The sequence below is a fragment of the Heliconius melpomene genome, chromosome 16 (assembly GCF_056956725.1).
Source record: "Heliconius melpomene rosina isolate 202511_hmr_F chromosome 16, ASM5695672v1, whole genome shotgun sequence".
In the NCBI taxonomy this organism is placed as follows: domain Eukaryota; kingdom Metazoa; phylum Arthropoda; class Insecta; order Lepidoptera; family Nymphalidae; genus Heliconius; species Heliconius melpomene.
In genome coordinates, this window is record NC_140404.1 from 10,536,191 (window position 1) to 10,556,193 (window position 20,003).

The 20,003-nt window shown below is 31.2% G+C and overlaps 3 protein-coding genes across 3 annotated transcripts; all 3 read right to left on the bottom strand.

The window, feature by feature from the left end:
- Nucleotides 1–217: 217 nt before the first annotated feature.
- XRCC1 (DNA repair protein XRCC1) lies at nucleotides 218–6,549 on the bottom strand. The gene is made up of 11 exons (XM_085199794.1): nucleotides 6,377–6,549; nucleotides 5,934–6,044; nucleotides 5,414–5,500; nucleotides 4,668–4,835; nucleotides 4,283–4,466; nucleotides 3,462–3,845; nucleotides 2,893–3,058; nucleotides 2,075–2,283; nucleotides 1,436–1,779; nucleotides 911–1,024; nucleotides 218–691 (listed from the first exon to the last, which is right to left on the bottom strand). The coding sequence occupies exons 1-11, from the start codon at nucleotides 6,425–6,427 to the stop codon at nucleotides 533–535; spliced, it is 1,977 nt and encodes a 658-aa protein (XP_085055920.1). The 5' UTR covers nucleotides 6,428–6,549; the 3' UTR covers nucleotides 218–532.
- An 855-nt stretch (nucleotides 6,550–7,404) lies between these two features.
- On the bottom strand, nucleotides 7,405–8,860 carry LOC146531033 (uncharacterized). Its single transcript, XM_085199825.1, has 2 exons — nucleotides 8,711–8,860; nucleotides 7,405–8,488 (listed from the first exon to the last, which is right to left on the bottom strand). Exons 1-2 carry the CDS (start codon nucleotides 8,843–8,845, stop codon nucleotides 7,922–7,924), a joined length of 702 nt encoding a protein of 233 aa, XP_085055951.1. The 5' UTR covers nucleotides 8,846–8,860; the 3' UTR covers nucleotides 7,405–7,921.
- A 1,502-nt stretch (nucleotides 8,861–10,362) lies between these two features.
- Nucleotides 10,363–11,990, bottom strand: LOC146531034 (uncharacterized). The gene is made up of 3 exons (XM_085199838.1): nucleotides 11,870–11,990; nucleotides 10,939–11,163; nucleotides 10,363–10,715 (listed from the first exon to the last, which is right to left on the bottom strand). Exons 1-3 carry the CDS (start codon nucleotides 11,879–11,881, stop codon nucleotides 10,596–10,598), a joined length of 357 nt encoding a protein of 118 aa, XP_085055964.1. The 5' UTR covers nucleotides 11,882–11,990; the 3' UTR covers nucleotides 10,363–10,595.
- Nucleotides 11,991–20,003: the final 8,013 nt, after the last annotated feature.

The window sequence follows — 20,003 nt, forward strand, 5'->3', positions numbered from 1 at the left end:
TCTCTCTCCTATTCTGTTATAAACTGGGCAAAGGTTGGAGCTAATAATATAGTATTCAAAAATATTTGGTCGAATCTGTTAAAGATGGCAGTGAATGGTTAACTTGGACACAAACTAAATGTGAAATTAAATGTTAATTTACTTACAAGTTCACATGACTTTGTATTGGGTAGATAGTATTTTTCGTTAATTTTAGAAAGTACAAATGAAACAAACGTTAGAATTAAAAACATTTATTTAACAAATCTTATTAGAAAAATATTATTGAGATAACAATATAATCAAAAAAAGTTTTGCCTTACAAAAACGCTAGTACAAATCAACAAGAAAGATTGTGGGTCCGATTTCCAATTGGAAAAATTAAACATTTTCATTTCTTCCCCTTGGTGTCGAGGCAGCGTTCAGTTCCGCCACCCAACACTCAATGCCTCAAGAATTCGGTGGAAAGTGAGGTTTGGAGTGTTAACACTAGGAATATAGCGTGAAGCTCAAAAAAAAGGGGGGAAGTAAAGTCGCAGGTAAAGTTAGTGTGTTATAATTCAAATGTTGTAGTCGGAAGCCGTTGTCTATCTTTATGACAGTCCCACACCCACTCTGGACGCACATGGCAGCTTGGGACGATCCCGTGACTTTTAAGGTTGTTAGTGCATATTTCATAGTCTATTGTAGTGTCTTCTAGTAGGTCGGATTCCTGTTAACACAAATATATAAGTAGATAGGTCGTATGTAATTTTATATTATTTTTTTTTGGTATTAAAAGCCTCTAAAGTTAAATATGAAGTATATTACAATTCAAAGATGTCTTTAATGGAGTACAGAAATAACAATCTAAAATTAATTTGATAATATTTGCAACTACTGTTACAGAACAGACATATAAAAAGGCATATAAAAAGAAAAAGCTACATACTTTTAGTATGAGGCCGCCATAAGCTCGTACATACCGCTCCAACAAGGAGCGGTCGTATTCGTCATCTAATTCAGATATGAGGAACGTGCATCCATCGAAGAAATTTGGTAATTCCTAAAAACAACATATTTATTAGGTATTATTTTCATACATTGATAAGACACAAACATCTGTAACTACTATAAATATAAAGGGGCAAGGCGCCCGTGCGTATGTTATGATTTGTTTTATGAGGCAGTCATGGCGCAGTGGGAACGATTCCCAATTCCCCTGTGTGAATTATTATAATTTCCTTATACCTAATACAAACCTGGTATGGTACCAACTGATCTGGCCGTCATAGCTGTGGGTTCGGCCCCCATCCTAAAGCATAAATTACATACATTTCCCCGCTATGGTAAGACAAAATGCGTCGTGGAATTCCACTACTCAACATACGTTACTAAGTATCTTGACAGTAGATTCTCTCTACCTACATATATAATGAATTCAAAAATTACAAGAATAAGCCTGAAGCTAACTAACCTTAATATCGTCAATATCTTCATCTTCCATCCCTTTAGTATCTTCCTCAGTATCTGAATCACTTTCAAATATAGTTATATTAGCTTTTATTCTTTCATCTTTAACAAATGCTATGTCAGAATCTCGAGATATATTCCCGTCGTCGGATGTATCTTCGGATTTTTTATTGTTATCTTGAGTAATATTTATATCATAGGATATATTATTGGAACTTCCCTTATCTTGATATTTATTATCAGTTTCTCTATTAACGTTAGCATTGGAAGATTCTGGTGAAGGAGATTTAAAGCGTTTTTTCTTTTGTTTTTTTAAAACTTTTTCAATTTCATCATCTGTGTCGAGTTCTAAAAAAATAGGAATATTAAGTAAAGACTTTTAAAGTGTTAATACACTCAGTTAGTTACCATTAAGTCACTTTACGCTGAATTCTAGAGGCAGTGGGTGTTGAGTGGCGGGATTCAACGCCACGCTTTACTTCGACACCAGAGCAAAGAAATGAAAATATAAATTTACATAAATATTTAATTTCCAATGGAAAAGACAGACCTGTATTAAATGCATTTTTCTATATCACTAAATTAATATAGTCCATTCAATTACTATAGTATCAGGTATATACCAATGTTCACTTCTCCCCACCTTCCTCTACACTTGTAGTGTCTCCACTTTCCCTAGTCTCCCAGCCGGGCGTCGGAGTGATTCGTCTCTGCGGCTCGGTGGCGTACCACTGCCAGGGCAGCCGTCGCCTGTGGTAGTGACACATCTCTATCCACTCCGCAGTCACCGCCACTGTTGATGCTTTTGATGCACGGACTGATTTGAGTTTTGGTGTATTTGCGAATGCACAGCTGTGGATAATACAAAAAAAATGCGTTTTTAGTTGTTATTAATTTCATTTTTTTTAATTTACGTTTTGTCGAGATCTTAACCAGCTATTTCCATCTGCATGGACTTTAGAAGAGACACCTAAAACGCTATTTTTGTAGACCACTTTTATTAAAATAAATAAATTACGTTGGTAGAAGTATGTATATTTAATTATATATTTTTTTCTTTTGAGTTACTGTGCACCACAGACCTTGCTCGTCCGTTCCTTTCTTGTTCCTGCGCTTTTCTTGGTTCTGTCTTGGTTTTTGTAGACATTGATTGGACTATCAGTAAAGCTCAATATAGCTATATATTATTTTTTAAAAATGGTCTGCAAAAATCGTTTTTACCGTCTCTTGTAAAATTCACACAGATGGAGTTAGATAGTTTTCAAATTAAGGTATAGATATGGCAAGATAACCTGGGAGAACCTAGTAAGACACCATACTTTATACTTTTAATATGTTACATTTTGATAGCCGGAACAAACTTTTACATGACTGTAGATTTATTTTATTTAAAGCCTAACTCCCTCTACACCACGGTGGTCTCTAGTCATATATGTCATTTAATTAAACAATTTCACTCACATAAGATGCGTACAAGATGGCCGCCAATCAGGTCGGTATATGGCGCCCAACGCCATCGCGGTATTTCGTAGCGTTGAACGCTGTGGATTCACATAACCGCTTATTGCGAATTCTACCCCTGATAATATGTTTGATATGGTAGCTTGTACTGGGCCTGGAGTCAGATCTGTTTGGATTAAAAAGAGAAAGAGATTTATATACGGAAATATAATTTATTGGAAATTCGTACACTATAACATATGAATTTTGGGGATAATATTTATTTGGGCATAATATCTCCAAGATAAATAACGGTTGTGCGTTCGATTCTTATCAGGGGAAATGACATCAAAAATATCTTAATGGGAATGGGAAGTGTCTTAACACCAGGTTTCCATGCATGCCCTGCCATGTGTGGTACACAAATGTCAAACATGAAGCTAAAAAAAGGTTAGAAAATATATAATTACAAATAATTGAAAAGTAGTAAACAATCACTTAAACTTATTAAATAGACTTATGCACATATAAGTGTAATATTTATATTAATCATAAAATAAAAGAAAAAAAAAACAATTCCTAAACTTTACCATCATCAGATCTCTTTCTCTTCTTATTACTAGAGTTTAAAGCATTAGATACATCATTTGTTTTTACGTTGGGAGTTTTTTTTCTGCCATCTTGCTTTTCTATAATTAAACTACTACTAGCTTTATCATCTTTATTTACTTGGCTTTGACTTTCCTCTTTTTCCTTACTTTCCTTATGTTTTTGTACAATACGGTCTACCTTAGCGTGCGGCTCATCATCTTCTTCGTTATATAGGAGGCTTTCTTTCTTTCTACTTGTACATTCGTTGTTTACGCGATTTTGGTCTTTATTACCAGTTTTAGTTATAGGAGTTTTTAATAGTTTTGTTGATGTGTTTGAAATGTTTTTTAGTGCTTGGGAAGAAGCTTGTCGAATTTGTGCACCTGGAATTAAAATGAAGATTTTTTTATTCCACAAAAACGGCACCTTTACAGGACTCTTATAGGATTAATTTGTAATTTTTATAAAACTTAAGTTTGTCACTGTAAGTTCTACTTTCCATTTACCTACAACTATGAAATTGGTTCTGAACCGTTTCTTATATATTTATTGAATAGTATTGTTACAACTAATATTTATCCACAATCATTGGAAAATTAAATAATCACAGGATATGTTTGATTGTATAAGACGGTTATACATTCGAATCCTCAATTAAACTAATTTAACTTTTCTTAATTTAATTATTTTTGTTTTTGTTCTTAATATATATAAAGTTCCACCATTCTACACCGCTAATATAAAGTCAAGAATATTTTTTTCAATCTTTATTGTCAGTTCTTTTTGCCTAACCAACTAATACAACAACAAAAAAAATCACCTGTATCATTAACTTTCTCTTTCTGTGATTGAGCAAAAAGTTGTCCAGGTCTAAATTCCTCTTCATCCGAGGAAAACGTTTCCAGTTGGAACAGACGCTGTGGTACAGTGGAAGTGGACGGTAACGCAGGTGTTGGTTTGTGAGTGTCCTCTGGCTCAAATATATGTATGAATGATAGGCCAAACTGAAATTAAATATTAATTATAGGGCTTATATTACAATATAGTATTGAATATCCGAAGTAATTGATGGGAACTGGGATTGATTGATCAAACTCATGTCAAAGTTTTATAATAGTAAATAAAAATATTGTAATAATGTGTTTTACTGTTACGATACCTTATTTATTAGTAAATAATGTCTAATTAACCTAAAAAAAAAATACCTTGCAATGTTTATTATAAGGCTGTGAACAAACAACTCTTATACGGTCCCACTTCTTTAATTTCGCGTCACTGGATAACTGATTACCGCTGAAAGATCTAACTTTCTCTATACCGTCGTCACGGCGCGATTCCACTGGTGTTAATAGAACACTGTTTGGGACTAACACCTGTAAATATATGACAAGAGATAATATTAGCAGTGCAACCGAGAAGGAATCTAGAGATAAGACACCTGGTGCCAAAGTGAAGAAATGAAAATAATAATTAATTCCCTCGTGTAGGATCGAACCCACAGCCGTCGAATTAATTATAATAGTCATGGATATTTGTGGTGCAGTGAATGAATTATTTTTATTTCCTATTCTGGCGAGACAGCGCGGTGTTGAAGTCTGCCACTCAACATGTAATATTTCGAAAATAAGGTGATGTTTGTGGAATTGAGTGCCGTAACACTAAGTCTTCTCTGCCTTGCTGTATACAGGATACAGTGTTTAAATAAAAATATATACAGTTAATATTTTTAATCTTTAAGGATAATATTTAGAAACATATGATTTTTTATGTTGACGGTTAGACAATTTCTAATAGGTATGTTCAAGGCCCACTAGGTTAAAAATTTTATTCATTGTTTTAAGTAAATAGTAAATTCAAATTCATTTTTTATAATAGTACCTAGTTCAGTCTAATTTATAGTATTAGTATTAGTAGAGAGAATATATTTAATCATCACCATTTTATAAATTACCTGAAACTGTTCATTAGGTTTCTCCGATAGTCCTACCAATACCTCAATCAAAGCTGCATGATGTGCTCCTATGTTGACAGATTCTATCTAGATAAATTAGTTTTAATATTAAAAATCATTTGTAACATTTTAATATGGTTGATTATAATTACAATTATAATAGGTATCTCTTACCATAATTATTGTAGTTTTTACTTTTCACATTTTTAAATATATAGGTAATATAAACAAAAGCTATGTTACCGCAAACTAATAAGGCATTCATTATTCAATACTTTCTGGGATGGTCACTCATAGTAGACATGATAGTTATAGGTTTGGTCCCCACTCAGGGTAGAGAATTAGTTTCAATATCCTGTTCTGACGAGACAAATTTAGGTGGAAAACTGAGAAGGACCTTGGGCTCTTTGCCTACCCTGGTACGTGCAGGATAAAGTGTCAAAATAAAAAAATAAAAGTTCACTATCAATTTTTTAAAAATAGTTCAGTATTACAAACTGCTGCTACTATACTTAATTACCTTAACTGCTTTCACCAACTGCAGTACAATGGAACAGGAAAGCTCGCCTTTGTTGCACAGCCATTTCTTTTTGCTGACATCCCAAGCCAATACATTACTTGCTTGATTATCCTATTAAAAATATTGGTTGGAGTCTAAAATATTTGTTTAACTTTGTTAGTTTATATTTGTTCAATATTTTTTAATTAAAAAAGTAAATTACAGATTGAAATAAATACGTAAAATTAAGTAAATATAAGTTACAAAGTATATAATGCCAAAATAATTTAAAGATTATGGTTAACTTACGATTTTTATTTGATATTACTTAAATATAAATATGAATGTATGTTACAAACATTAATCTTTTTGTTTTAATGATATGTTTTTTAAACAAAATTATAATAAGAAATATTTAGGTTATGTAGCTGCGATAAATTTTCTTATTAAATAAATAATCTTACAGGATCCTCGCTGCTGAAACTGACTACATAGTCAATTTTGACTCGAGGCATTTTTACAACAAAATTTTCTTCACACACTTTCGTTTCTTATTTAATGTTTTATGTTACAAAATATTTCAAAACAAACAATAAGGAACATCTTTAAGTGGATTTGACATTTTAATAATTGACATTGACATTGATGTGATGAAAACCGTAGACGTCATACAAATGCAAATTAAAGAAATGACGACCTCAACTGGCACGCTCGAAGCGCCGTAAATAAAGAAGTGAACTGAACTGTAATGACGAATTACTTTTAATGATAAAAAAACATAATTAAGGATATAAAAATATAAAAGAAAATGTTTATTTTAATATAGTAAAAATATCATATCAAAAAGTAAAATTGAAGTAAGCTACATTGTTTGTATATGAGATTTCCTCAATATCATCTTTAAATATTATAAATGTTACTATGACTTATCTGTTACTGTTTTAATTTTAAAAAGTAGAGAAAATGTCGAAAATTAATGAAGAAATATATATTTTTATGTGACTGTAAACCCGACAGGTTGTGGATTCGATTCCTACTCGAAGGGGGAAACTGTGACAACCACAACCTGTCGCATTTACGTATTTACTCAATTTCACATAAAAAATATATAATTATTTATCCATTATTTGCGCTACGACTGGTGCATTATTATTTATTCTCTATAAATATAATATATCGTAATAGAGGATTTTATAGTTTCCTATATATTGAAAGTGGTCAGTATTTGTAACTAATATTAATATTACAAGTTGTTGCAAGACACGCGGCGAGGCGTGCGTTCAATCGATTTATATCAAATATTCACTTCACGTTACGCTCACTTGCTCCTTCCGAATAACACGACATATCGATATTAAGTACGAAAGTCTAAATGTGTAATTTATTACTATAATTAGTTTGTTGTTTAGTTATAATTTTTTTTTTTAATAAATAATTAAAAAATACTATGAAATATTTAAATTAATTTTGGAAAAAAAGAAAATTGCTAAAATAATTAGAAAAGATTTATTTTTATTTAAATAAATTATTACATATAATAATATAACAAGATTTAAAAGAAAACATTCAAATTAGATTAAAATTACGCTATTTTATTTAAAAATTAAAGATTCTAGAGATCTATCCAATTCCAAATGTATATACATAAAAATTTACAACCTAATTATAAAAATACTGTTTACTAAATTGTATCTATTATTTAAAATTAGTTTAAATAAATTAATATAGATTATTTGGCTTGAATAAATAAATAACTATGGTATCTTCGTCTAAAATAAGTTAAAAAATGCTGCATATGTAACATAGTATTTTTGTATTATCTTTCTAAGTTATCTACAATAGCTTACAGTTAATCAAAAATTAACATTCGATCTAAATAACTTAGAAATTATATTTACATATAAATTAGAAAACATATGAAAAAAAAAATACAATAAAAATACCTGTTTCCATTATAATACCATAAATACTATCACATCTATTTGTAGTAACATAGTATTAATGTTTATTTAATGAATAACTCTATATTTATGAATCCTTATAATGACGGGTTCCTTTTCTTTTTGCTGTATATATGAACTCGACGCGGGCTTACGATACGAGTAACCACCATTTTTGTTTGGTCTTGCATAAATCACTACTGGAGCAGTTTCAGTTTCGTATTGTTCCCTGTAAGGTTCCCTATACGGTTCCCTATACGGTTCCCTGTATTGTTCCCGGTTTTTAGGATACTTTGGTTGGTCTTCATATAAATTGTCATATGCGTAGGGTTCTGGTATATAATTCTGATAGATTTGGTAGCTCTGTTCAACGTTGGAAGGATACGCGTGTGAATCTCTTACACTCTGTGTCTTCTTGGGAGGTTTTCTATATTTCCCCGGAAACGCAGAAGGGGATAGTACTTGCAAAATAGGAACTGGAGCGTGTATTGGAATAGCAGCTACTGCATATGGTTCGTACTCTTCCAAAAAGTCGTTAGTGGATATAGGGTAGGTGTTTCTTCTACGCTCCATCATGATGGCCAATGGTTCGAAGGCATTACCCCACGTGGAGAATGTTACTAGCAATATTGGAATCTGGAATAAAGTAAAAATAAAAAAAATGTAAATGTACTTTAAGTTTAATAGTATTAATGTAAGTTACAAATAATAAAATAAAAATGTTTATCTCTACAAATGAATTTTATTAATATTAAATTAGGACCATTTCAATTAATAATAATAATTAATGCTTCAATTCTCTTATACTTATTAGCTTTATCTTTAATTTGTAATTAAAAAAATCTATAAGGTACTTACTAGGTAATCCATTGTGTAGTATGGTGCTGCTACGTCGCCGTCAGCCGCACAACTGCCCGCATGCGACCTATTTCGACGGGCTGGACCACTGAACCACCGTCCACCCATGCAGGTACTCACGCGACCATGCCTCATTATTTTTTTTAATTCCGACTTTAGTCGTCATGAAAGGAAGGTTTATTGATATTAATTAGCAGCTCGTAATTTCGCAACGTTTTATTCAATCATTTTGTTATTTCCATATTGTGTTGATTGTTGAGGATGATTAATGAATTTGAATTAGCATTTCTAAGCATTAACAGGGTACGAACGTAGCAGTACAATAAGAAGAGCGATTGCTTTATATCTAATAGATGCGGATTTAAATATCATTTTTGTAGATTTTTTCAATAAAAAGACAAATCCATACTTATGTCTATAAAAATTAATCACCTATATGGCCAAAATATGTACGTTTTTTTATACAGTAAAAATATTGTTTAATTTTGCTAATCCCTGCTTATTAAAAATTTAATGAATTTTACTTTCATTACAATGCTATAGCGATTTCCCACGAAACTTCCGTTGCGGCAGTTTATAATGAGCGTAAGCGTCATTAGTTACGGATGACAAGGGAACTGTTGCGTTTCCCTTTCATGCGATGAAAGAAATAGATATTATATTAAAAAAAATAGGATGTGAATAAAAAAATTCTTGAAAGGTAAGTATTATTTCGTTTAGTATTTAGAAATACCCAATTACTAAAAAGGGTTTTAATTTAAGCCTTTGTCATTACTTTAAAAAAAGAGGAAAAATGGCGGGAAGTGTGAATTTTCCCGCGATTTGACATTTTTTAACTCGATGACCAAGTAAAAATTGATTTTTATGTTAACAAAATATAAAATTAGAGTTAATTAAGTGTCCTTTTGAGAATATAAAAAAAATAGATTTGCACAACCAAATACGTGTAGGTAAGGTACGATAATGTTATACGTCTAATATAAATTTCAATATTTACATCATCATAGCATTGTATTTGTTTACGGTTAAGTTATAAAAAATACTAACGTCATTTAAATAATCAATTAAAATTACGATTGTCGATTTCATCAATGGCGATTAAATATTGCAGAAGAGATTATGTATTTCTTTAAAACAGCTTATAATATAAGCGTTCGTTTTAAATTATCTAAAGAGGAATTATATTTTACTTGTAGGTCATTGCTATTTAGAAATATAAAATAATGATTTAAAAGTAAGGCCTACAGTGACTGTATTTGTAACAATTGTGGGTTCAAGTCCCATTTGAGGGAATATTTTTTGTGTATTTAATCGCTCTGGCATAAAGACAAAGCACGGCGCTTAGTTACGAAATGAAAAGTAAGGCATTATACAATACTAGTGTAATTCTAGACTATACAGTTTATTATTAAGTTGGGAGGAGGATCGCTCTTTTGCAATGCGTGTTGTAGTTGCGCGTGGAACTTGAACTGAATTCATAATTTCGCTTAAATTATAATCAAATTAGTTCCTAGTTAACATACAAATATATTATAATGAGATTTTGCATATAACTTACGTATCGACAGATTAATTTAAATTAAGTAGGTTACATATCAATATCATACATAAATATTTATGGATATTTTATAGAAATTAAATAAAAAAATGTATTTAGTAAAAAAAATAGATTTTATTAAAACTAATTTTGGTTGTAGAAAGCCTCGTAAGCCGGCATGTTTGTTTGTTAGCTTAAACTCGTTTCATCAGATAATGATTTTGGTCTATTATATTCTTTTTGACGGAGATATTTGCTCTGGTTCTGGAGGTTGTTTTTAATATATTATGAAAAATAGCTAACACAGGGCGGTGGAATACCGACATTATGCTAAGGCTGATTGACTCTTCACCACCAACCAGAGGAAACGTGTCCGTAATGGGGTTCTTCCACGATCTTAGATACCTTCACTATTTGTGGCACAGATACTACTTTGGGTACTGAGACGATTTTCTTGACTTCGACAACCTGCAAAGAGAATATAAAATTTAAAAAAAAATGTATAATGTGTGATTTAATATGTTTTTTTTTATATAAATACAAATTAATTTTAAGTGCTCCAGGTTCTTTTCTTTGGGTAGACACAGAGAAAAAGAAAGAAAAATCATTTAATATTTTTTAAATTATGATATCTTAATAGTCACGATCCTTTCATCTATCAAAATTAATTTACTTAATAATTAATACTCACTCTGGGTACTTCAACAACTTTGTTAACCGACACGATCTTGGCTGGGGCGGAGTACACATGCTCTACAATGGGGCCATGGCTCAGACCGAGGTCCAGGGAGCTGTGGCCGTAGGAGCTGTGGCCCAGTTCATAGCCACTGCTGAAGCCACCGTGGAGGAAGCCACGCTTGTCGCGTTTGCCTTCTGGTGCGGCTGACACTGCTGCTACTAAGAGGACGATGCAAGCCTGTAAGGTAAGTTTAAAAGTAATTATTATAATTATTTCATACTTAGTATTTCTTTAACTACGAAAATTTTAGAAATAAAACGTGAGATTGTAATTACAAAGTTTTAGTTTTAAGTACATATTTTTTAAATCATTAATAATTAAGGTCTTTAATGAATTTTTAAATATGTATCGAATTTACAGTAATGAAGTAATAAATCTAACATTAAATATAGTGCCTTTTTATATGCTGTTCCTGCTATATTAATAAATAATAATGAAAAGTGCTGAAAAGACAATCGATAATTACGTTCTACGTAACGAGGTAGAGTCGGAGCACTTCAGTATTCAGGAAGCGGTTATTTATTAATAAATTCCGCATTTACATGTTTCATTATAATTACTGTATTTAATATTTTTTTATATGATTTTAGTAATATAATTTAGAATTGAGCTATTTGTTGGAAATTGGATAATTTTATTTTAATACTAGCCTTTTTTCATAATCAAAATTAAAAAAAATATATATTTTTATAGATATTTATATAGTAGAAAATTATAGTTAAATTACATAATTTATAGTGAAAACTGAAAAATTATACAATTAATAAAAAAAAATAAACTAATAAACCGAACATCGATAACAAATTGAACGAAAAAGATATAATTAACGCGAAATCCGTAAAATTTTCAAAAGGACGAACGAATAGATTTATAATTTACTTACGAAGGCTTTCATTTTGATAGTTGTTTGTTTGTTTGAGAGGAAACAGTCGACTGTGATGTATCTTTGCCGTATCTCAGTATATATAGGGGCGTGCGAGGTCGGGCGACGCCGGGTGCTTGCGCAAGCACTCTTATTATTATTAATTATATGATCTGTTATACGCCATATTAGATTATTGTATTAGCGAAGGATTATTGATTTGAATGTGGATTGTGTTGCCATCATAAATTCATATAAAAATAATAATTATTATAATTGATTAATAAGTATGTTTAAGTACTTAACAATGTAAAGATGCGTTCGACGCGTTACATGTTTTGTCTTACGGTAAAGATAATAATTATGATGGAATGGGAATGGTGTAGATGGTGGTAGTGCTTCAAAATTCCCAGCAATTTTACTTAGTAAATTTATTGGGAAGAAAACTCGTAGCAGTCCAACTGGGAGGACTATTTGGTAAGGAATAGGTATTCTGGTATTGTTAAGTGTACACTGTGCTAAGTAAACAGAACAGTGATTAAATATTAATCCTCATAATTGCAGAGGGTAGGCAGAAGGAACCTAATACTAAGACACTCGTTAACCCCTTTCAGAGTGTGGAAAATAATAATGAAAATATAATTTATCCCTTTAGAGGGAATTGAACCCACAATTATCTCTGAAGGCGTCTTTGATACATTTCGTTCATTATATATGACTCTACACGACTCTTTAAAAATGTAATTACGAATATTTTTAAAGTATGTTTTAGTTAAAAAAATGTCTTTTATTACATAAAATTTACAAATTTAACTTCAATGACTTCATCGTGGTGCAATCAGGATCAAATACAAGCAATCAAACACTTTAGGTACGCAATGGTTATTAATTAGAACAAGTACTAACTTTCGTTTTAGAAGAATGAGATATTGTAAATGATTTCGTCTATTTCACGTATTTTAACATACATATAATTTGTAGCATTAAATAGTAAAGAAAACAAGTGTTATAGAAGGATAAATAATATATATTTTATTTATAATGGCAAATCGCGGCGTTAAGTTCCGCCACTCAACACGTAAATGAGGAGCGGAGTGTCTTAACACTAGGTTCCCTCTGCGTAGCCAGCTGTATGCGGGATACAGCGTGATGATAAATAAAATAATAATTATTTAATTTAGCTTATCAATATGCAGCGTTGGTTTCCGCAAACATAACAACAATAACAATATCACTAAATGTTCAAAGTGTAGAACAAAGCGTCGCTAATTTATCTCTTCGAGTATCTCGCTAGTGTTTGTGTTCGTAATAATGTTGCAAATATGTATATTATAATACTTTATGTTACACAATGGATCATTCTTATTTTCTGTGAGATGCAGTAAAATTGAAATATTGAAAGTATTTTATTATAAATATATATATATTTTTTTAACTAAAATAGGTATTTTTCTTATAATTATTTTGACAAATAATTATTTCAAATGTAATTACGATAATTATAATATTTGTGACAAAAAAACATATTTTCTTTTAAATATTCTAACAAGAACCGACAAGTCCATGTACTTATTAAAAGTACTTCAATTAAATCATTGGCGAATTTAATGAAATAAATAAAATTTTACACATTTACATTTACACTTTTACACTTAGAGATGACCTTTCATTCTCCACTTCTCCGATCATTTTACGATGACTGTGATTGCTGGTGAAGAATTCCTCCTTAATTTTAGTACCGACCAAAATATCCAACATATCATGTTACCTTAAACATATAACTACGAACATATCAAAATTAATTTTACTTTAAAAATACCAAGTTTTTTTTAGCATTTACCACTAATTATCCAATTAATAACTGACATACTGTATACGTAATGTGAACCACATTCATGTTATTTACGCATCCTTGCTCTTTGATATTATTATTGCCGAAATAAAGCCTGGTCTTTGGAGGCAGTTACATAGCTAGTGTTGCTAAATACCTGTTGCCAAAATAAACTGATATTAGGCATGTTCTATATTAAAGTGACGTAAATTATGATATATGGTTTTGGAGAAATCGTAAAATACTCTTTTAAATTTTTTTTTAATAAAATATCTCAAGTTTACATATAAAAATATAGAATAAATAAAACATTAAATCAGCTTCGCGTTGTATCCCACACACAGTAGGTTAGGCAGAGGGAACCTAGTGTTAAGACACTCTGTTCCCCCTTTCCTGACATTATAAGTCGTATTTGTATAAAATCGTAATATTGAAGAAAGTTCTAAATGTTTTAAAAAAAGCTTCGTTTACACATTTTGAACGGAAATTATAATCGGTAGCTTTATTACATAGTGGCAATAAAGCTAAAAATAGATCTCATTCACATTTACTCTTTTTTAATTACATTAAGATGCGTGAAATAGTGTTGCATAATATGTTTTTCAAATGGGGAATTTACTTTACAACAATAATTAAGCGGAATGGGAAATTATCTTAACACTAGGTTCCCTCTGCGTACCCCGCGGGTTAGAGCGTGAAGCTTATACTTTGAAGTAAGAATTTATTTGATATACTTTATTAACGAAACTCGTCATTAGCGTGTAGTTCAAATTTATTTAAAAAAATACAATCAAAATCTAAACAAAATCGTAACTCAAGCACGCACTGTGCATTATATTGAAATGGTAATAAAGGTATCATCATCATAATCCTTTCAATACCCACTATTGGACATAGGCCTACCTAAGGTATCTCCACGCCAATAGGTCCTGCGCTGCTTACAGCAGTAATCAGCATGTGAAAGTAAATGCAATGGTTGTAGATTCGATATACACTAAGGGGGAATTAATGAAAAAGTTGGAAACGTAGTGTCTTACTAGTTTCAATTTGGCTAAAGAAGGTCTATAAAAATAAACAGTAATGATTTGTTTATTGCATAAAGAGTTTTGCGGCGTTTAATACCATGGAATATACCAAAGCAGAAAAAAAACAATTTAGTAACGAATTTACATTAAACGTTTTCTTAAAATTATGTTATTCAAGACCATCTATTGAAACCACGGTGGTCAATTCACAAGTACAGTAATAAAAGCGAGTCAACGATGTCCTAATCAGATATCGGGTGTAATAAAATCGCTTCGATAATTAGCTAATACGACGTGTACGAGTATATGTGATAGTGTACTAGTTGTAAGAACTTTTGATTGGTTTTTTTAATCGATTTCTATTAAGTTTTATTATTTAATTGATGATGATTTTGTTGCAATTAATTTATCGTTTCATTGATTATGTGTTACTATGTGCGAGTGTGTGTATTCGTGTGTGCGAGTGCCTGTTTGTGTGTATATGTAGTATATAATTGTTTGTTAAAAACATATACGCTGTAGGTATATATTATTAGTTTTTTGCATAAATATTGTAGTGTAGATTTTTTGCAATTATGAAATCGACCTAAAATATAAATATAGGGTTTTTGCCCATATTTATTATTTTTAATTTACAGATTTTATCTTTAAGCTATTGCGTGCAACTTTAACATACCTACTTTACATAAGAAATATTACTATATAATAATAACATAAAGTAAGTAAAATGACAGACATAAACATCAATTTTATTACAAATACCATTATAAATGTATAAACGAGACTACCCAAAGCTATTATTACATATTATTTGCGACCTAAACATGCGTAAGAAGTAAAAACAAGACTACTTCTAAGAGTAACATTGCCTAATGGCGGTCATACCCTAGTATTAAACTCGCCGGTATTGTTGGCATACACTTGTAATCTGAGGAATTAAATCTTTATGAAATTACGTTGGTTTTTGTAAATGCCGCTGATAAATGATACGAGGTCTTATGTCATTTATTTAAATGTTTAACTTTTTTGTAGCTTACATAGTAAGTTTGCTAATAAATTGACTAGGTTTTTAGTCAACATTACGACTTGAACAACAAAAAACGTGTGTAACACTGTAAACGTGACAGGTTGTGGGTTCAATCCCCGTTCGACTATTTTCATTATAACTTCTCTGGTGTTGAGGCAATTGCGGCGTTAGCTCCACCATTCCTGCCTCTAAAAGTTCATCGGAATATGGGGAACGGACTAGGCTCCCTCTGCCTAACTTCTATATGCGGGATACAGCGTGAAGCTGATTTAATTTTTTTTACATGTTTATTTCCGAAACTGACTTGCGGAATTAAACCTCGCACTTTATTTTAATTGAGGCGAGTAAAGTAATCCACTACCAGTGCGCTTACAAACCAGCCCAACTATCCCACCATTTTACGACAACCTTAAATAAACTATATATTTAATGAATTATATATACCGTAACATAGGAACATAAGAAAGTCGTGAGTAAAAAACCATTTAAAGAAACATAAGTAGAATATAAATGCCATTTTATTTTCCTCTACTAATTTAACAATGTATAACGATATAAAATGACGACATATATGTAGTTTACTTGTATCGTACAAACTAATTTCCCCATACCTACTTAGTTTTCACGTGTCGTATAGAGATGACACGACACGCTCGCCGCTCGCGTTTCGATTTAATTTTTGCAAGTATTATTTCATTCATTCTTTATAAAACCTGTTCTTGACCGACTTCGCAGGTGTGTTTGGTATGAAAAGTTTTTTCTTTTTTTAGCGTCACTATGTATCCTTATACAGCAGGGTAGGTAAAGGGAACCTAGTGTTAAGACACTCTGTTCCCAATTTTTGCCAAATTCTGAGGGCATTGTGCACTTTACCTCGGCACCATAGCGAAGAAATGAAAATATTAAATGATTCATTTCCTCGAGTAGGAATTGAACCCAAAACTTGTCGCTTTTACAGTCCCGCTTGCCCTTGCCCTACGACTGGCCTCAATATACAGTTTTCATTATACAATTGACTAGTCTGTTTGATTGAGTGTGGTAATCTTAGGAACTACTAAATTGAATTGGAAAATCTTTTTGTGTTGGATAGTTAATTTATCGAGGATGGTTATAGGTTATACTACATCACGTTAATGATTTTGTTGTAACTCTCTACACCTGCAATCAGAGTTAGCTAGGACATTTAGAATTTGTCACAATTCTTAGTTATATTCATTTAATGACGGCCAGAGCCGCAGAAAAAAACTAGTATAGGTATGTAAATATATATGGTAATTAATTTTATTTTAAAAAATAATATATATTATATCTTAAACCAACTTATAAATTATTAATATACGAAATTTCATCAATATCCATTAATCCGTTTTTGCATGATTGAGCAACAAACATCAATATTCGCAAAGTAATAGGGAAAGTAACGTGATCTAAAACAAGTTCCTTTACCTTCTTGTTTTGCTGCGATTATTATAGAATCTATTAATTTATATATAAAATATGTTTTTGAAGTTTTTTCATCATTTATTGTATGAATTATAAAGCTATGTTTTCATTGAAATATGGAATAAAAAATAATAATTCACCATTTTTGTTCTCTTCGCTGTTATTATTTTTAAGTTTTTTATTGTTGTTACCGTCATACATATGTTGTTACTATGGAATGTCTTTTCTGCACGCAATGTCTTAAATTCAAAATAAGAAAGTACAAAACGGAGTGTTTGACACTACATTCTCTCTGCGATACGGCGTAAAACGAATGTGAAGTGTATGAGTGAAGTGAAGTAAGTGAAGTGAAGCAATAGTATTAGCCGTTACTATATTTTTTCGGACGGCGGAGTTGGACGCGTATTTTGCGAAATATTGTAGTAAAAAACCGGACAATCACGAGTCGGGCTCGCGCACTCAGGATTCCGTACAAAAATTGGAGGCCGTAAGCTTTTTCTGAAATTCAAGTTTAGCTTAGTTAGCGGCCCCCTTTAGGAACTAGCCACAAATGTATAATTTTCAGTAATGTACTTTTACCTGAATTGGTACTACCTGTAGATGCTAGCTGCTAAAATTTAATATTAATTTTAATTTAATTTATAGTGTTGAATATTTGAAATACGTGTTTTTTGCGATATAAACGGCCATATCTTTTTTTTAGTAAATGTAGAAGACGTATTTTTCAGGAAATTAAGGATCCGTATAAGGTATATGGTTTAAATTTAAACTCGATGTCTCCAAGCATCTTTGAGATAAAGGATCTTGATAGACACGGACGGATAACAAAATGATCTTATAAGGATTTCTTTTTTCCCAAAAAATACGGAACCCTAAAAATGGATCTTGTATATTCGTAATTCTAAATATATAAGAAAGTTCTGAAACACCTTGTCCTTGTCGAGATTACCAACATTTGACACAACGAAGGAATTAATCTGTATCATCATGGTACGTGGTTGTTGCAACCGTGGGCTATCAAAGAGACGCGCTTAGAAATCTAAGCAATCCTATTATGTAGAGTAGTTTACTTGCATGGAGTTAACATAGAAATAAGTCGTTTTATGGGGTTTTAATATCTTGCATTTGTGTCCGTAGTGGTGCAATAGGCTGGTGATATCTTGAACTGATATACTTGTTGAATTCTGGACACCAAAGCGAACAAATGAAAATATAAATGTAAATAAATACTTCATTTCCTCGAGTAAGGTTCGAACCCATAACGGTTGCCTTACAGTCACATCCTTGTGCCGCTGCGCCACGACGACATCGAATTATTAATATTAAATATATACATCCTATATTTATTACTTTGCAAATAAAATATATTAATGAATTCGTTATGTTTATATCATAGATGCCTCAGGCCAGACTGATCGTCTCATATCGAGGCCACTATAGGAATACAAATTGCTTTATATTCATAATGTTGTTATATATTTAAAATGTTATTTATAAAAATTATGACATATATTTTTAAACCTGTTTATTATTAATAAATTAGAATATAAGAATTTTATTATTTCTTTATTTCGAGAGACTACCAGCTACTCCGTTCCCTCCTTTTTTGCCGAATTCTGAAGACATTGCGTTGTTTACTACCAGTGCGAAGAAATGGAAATATTCATTCATTAATTCCCCAAATGGGAATCGAAACCACAACCAACGCATTTACAACCACGCGCTTCTGCCACTGCGCCACAAAGGTCACAAAGTTGTAATAATTATAGTTATATTTTAAATGCAACTATCTCATAAAAATTAAAAAAAAAACACACGATGTTAATCTGCCAGGATGTCACGCACAAATCTTATTTAACAAGCAGTTTTTGTACCAATTTCATCACTCGCTATATTGCAATGGAATTAAAGCCTACACGGAATACACTTGACACTGTTTCTCACCTCTGTAAGGATTATAGATTTTGTTTTAGATATGAAATTAAAATGAGATTTTCCATCGTATTTAAAATAACGATAGTATTGTTCAATTAACTGAAATTATTTAATTATAGAGATATTATATTGTTTGTTTTACATTTCGACGTCATTATGACGCAGCTAGGAAAAGTGTGTTTTTACGTGATAATAATACAATAAAAAATATATAAGACATCTTAGTGCAGTGGACGTTTGCGGATAAACGAGAAGATTATTGGTCCATTCTTCAATCTTTTGGAGGAATTAATTATTTTTCGTTTATATAAATTTTCTCGCCTTCGTAAACAAATGCTACGTTAAGTTTTGCAACTCAAAGTGCAGTTTCAAAAAAATCAAATTCGAGAAGTCAAATTCGAGTTGAAAGCGGAGAGCGGAGTATATAAACACTAGGTCCTCCTGCCTACTGTTATATGCAGGAAATAGCGTGAAAGCTAAGCCACTTATAATATGAAAGCTTTAAACATTTTTTTAATATGATTTTTAACTCTCTGTCCTCTCTTTACCATATAATAAAAGAAAAAAATACTATACAATAAAAGTCTTTAATATTAAATATAAAAATACGCACTTTTTATAATAACATAACATTAAGATTATAATGAACTAGCAATTAGGGCGATCAATCATTAACGTCCGGTTGCACAAACTGTGTTTATTCCAGTCACACTGTATTACACTATAGGTTGAAGAGGAAATTATAGTAAAATACCTTAAATTATAAACTTAATATATATATTTTGATAAAAAAGTAGATTAATGCTGCATATATAGTACCTACGGTAAGTAGAGGGAACCTAGTCCGTACGATACCCTGATCTCTACGCCCGCCTAATTTCGGGAAGGATTCCT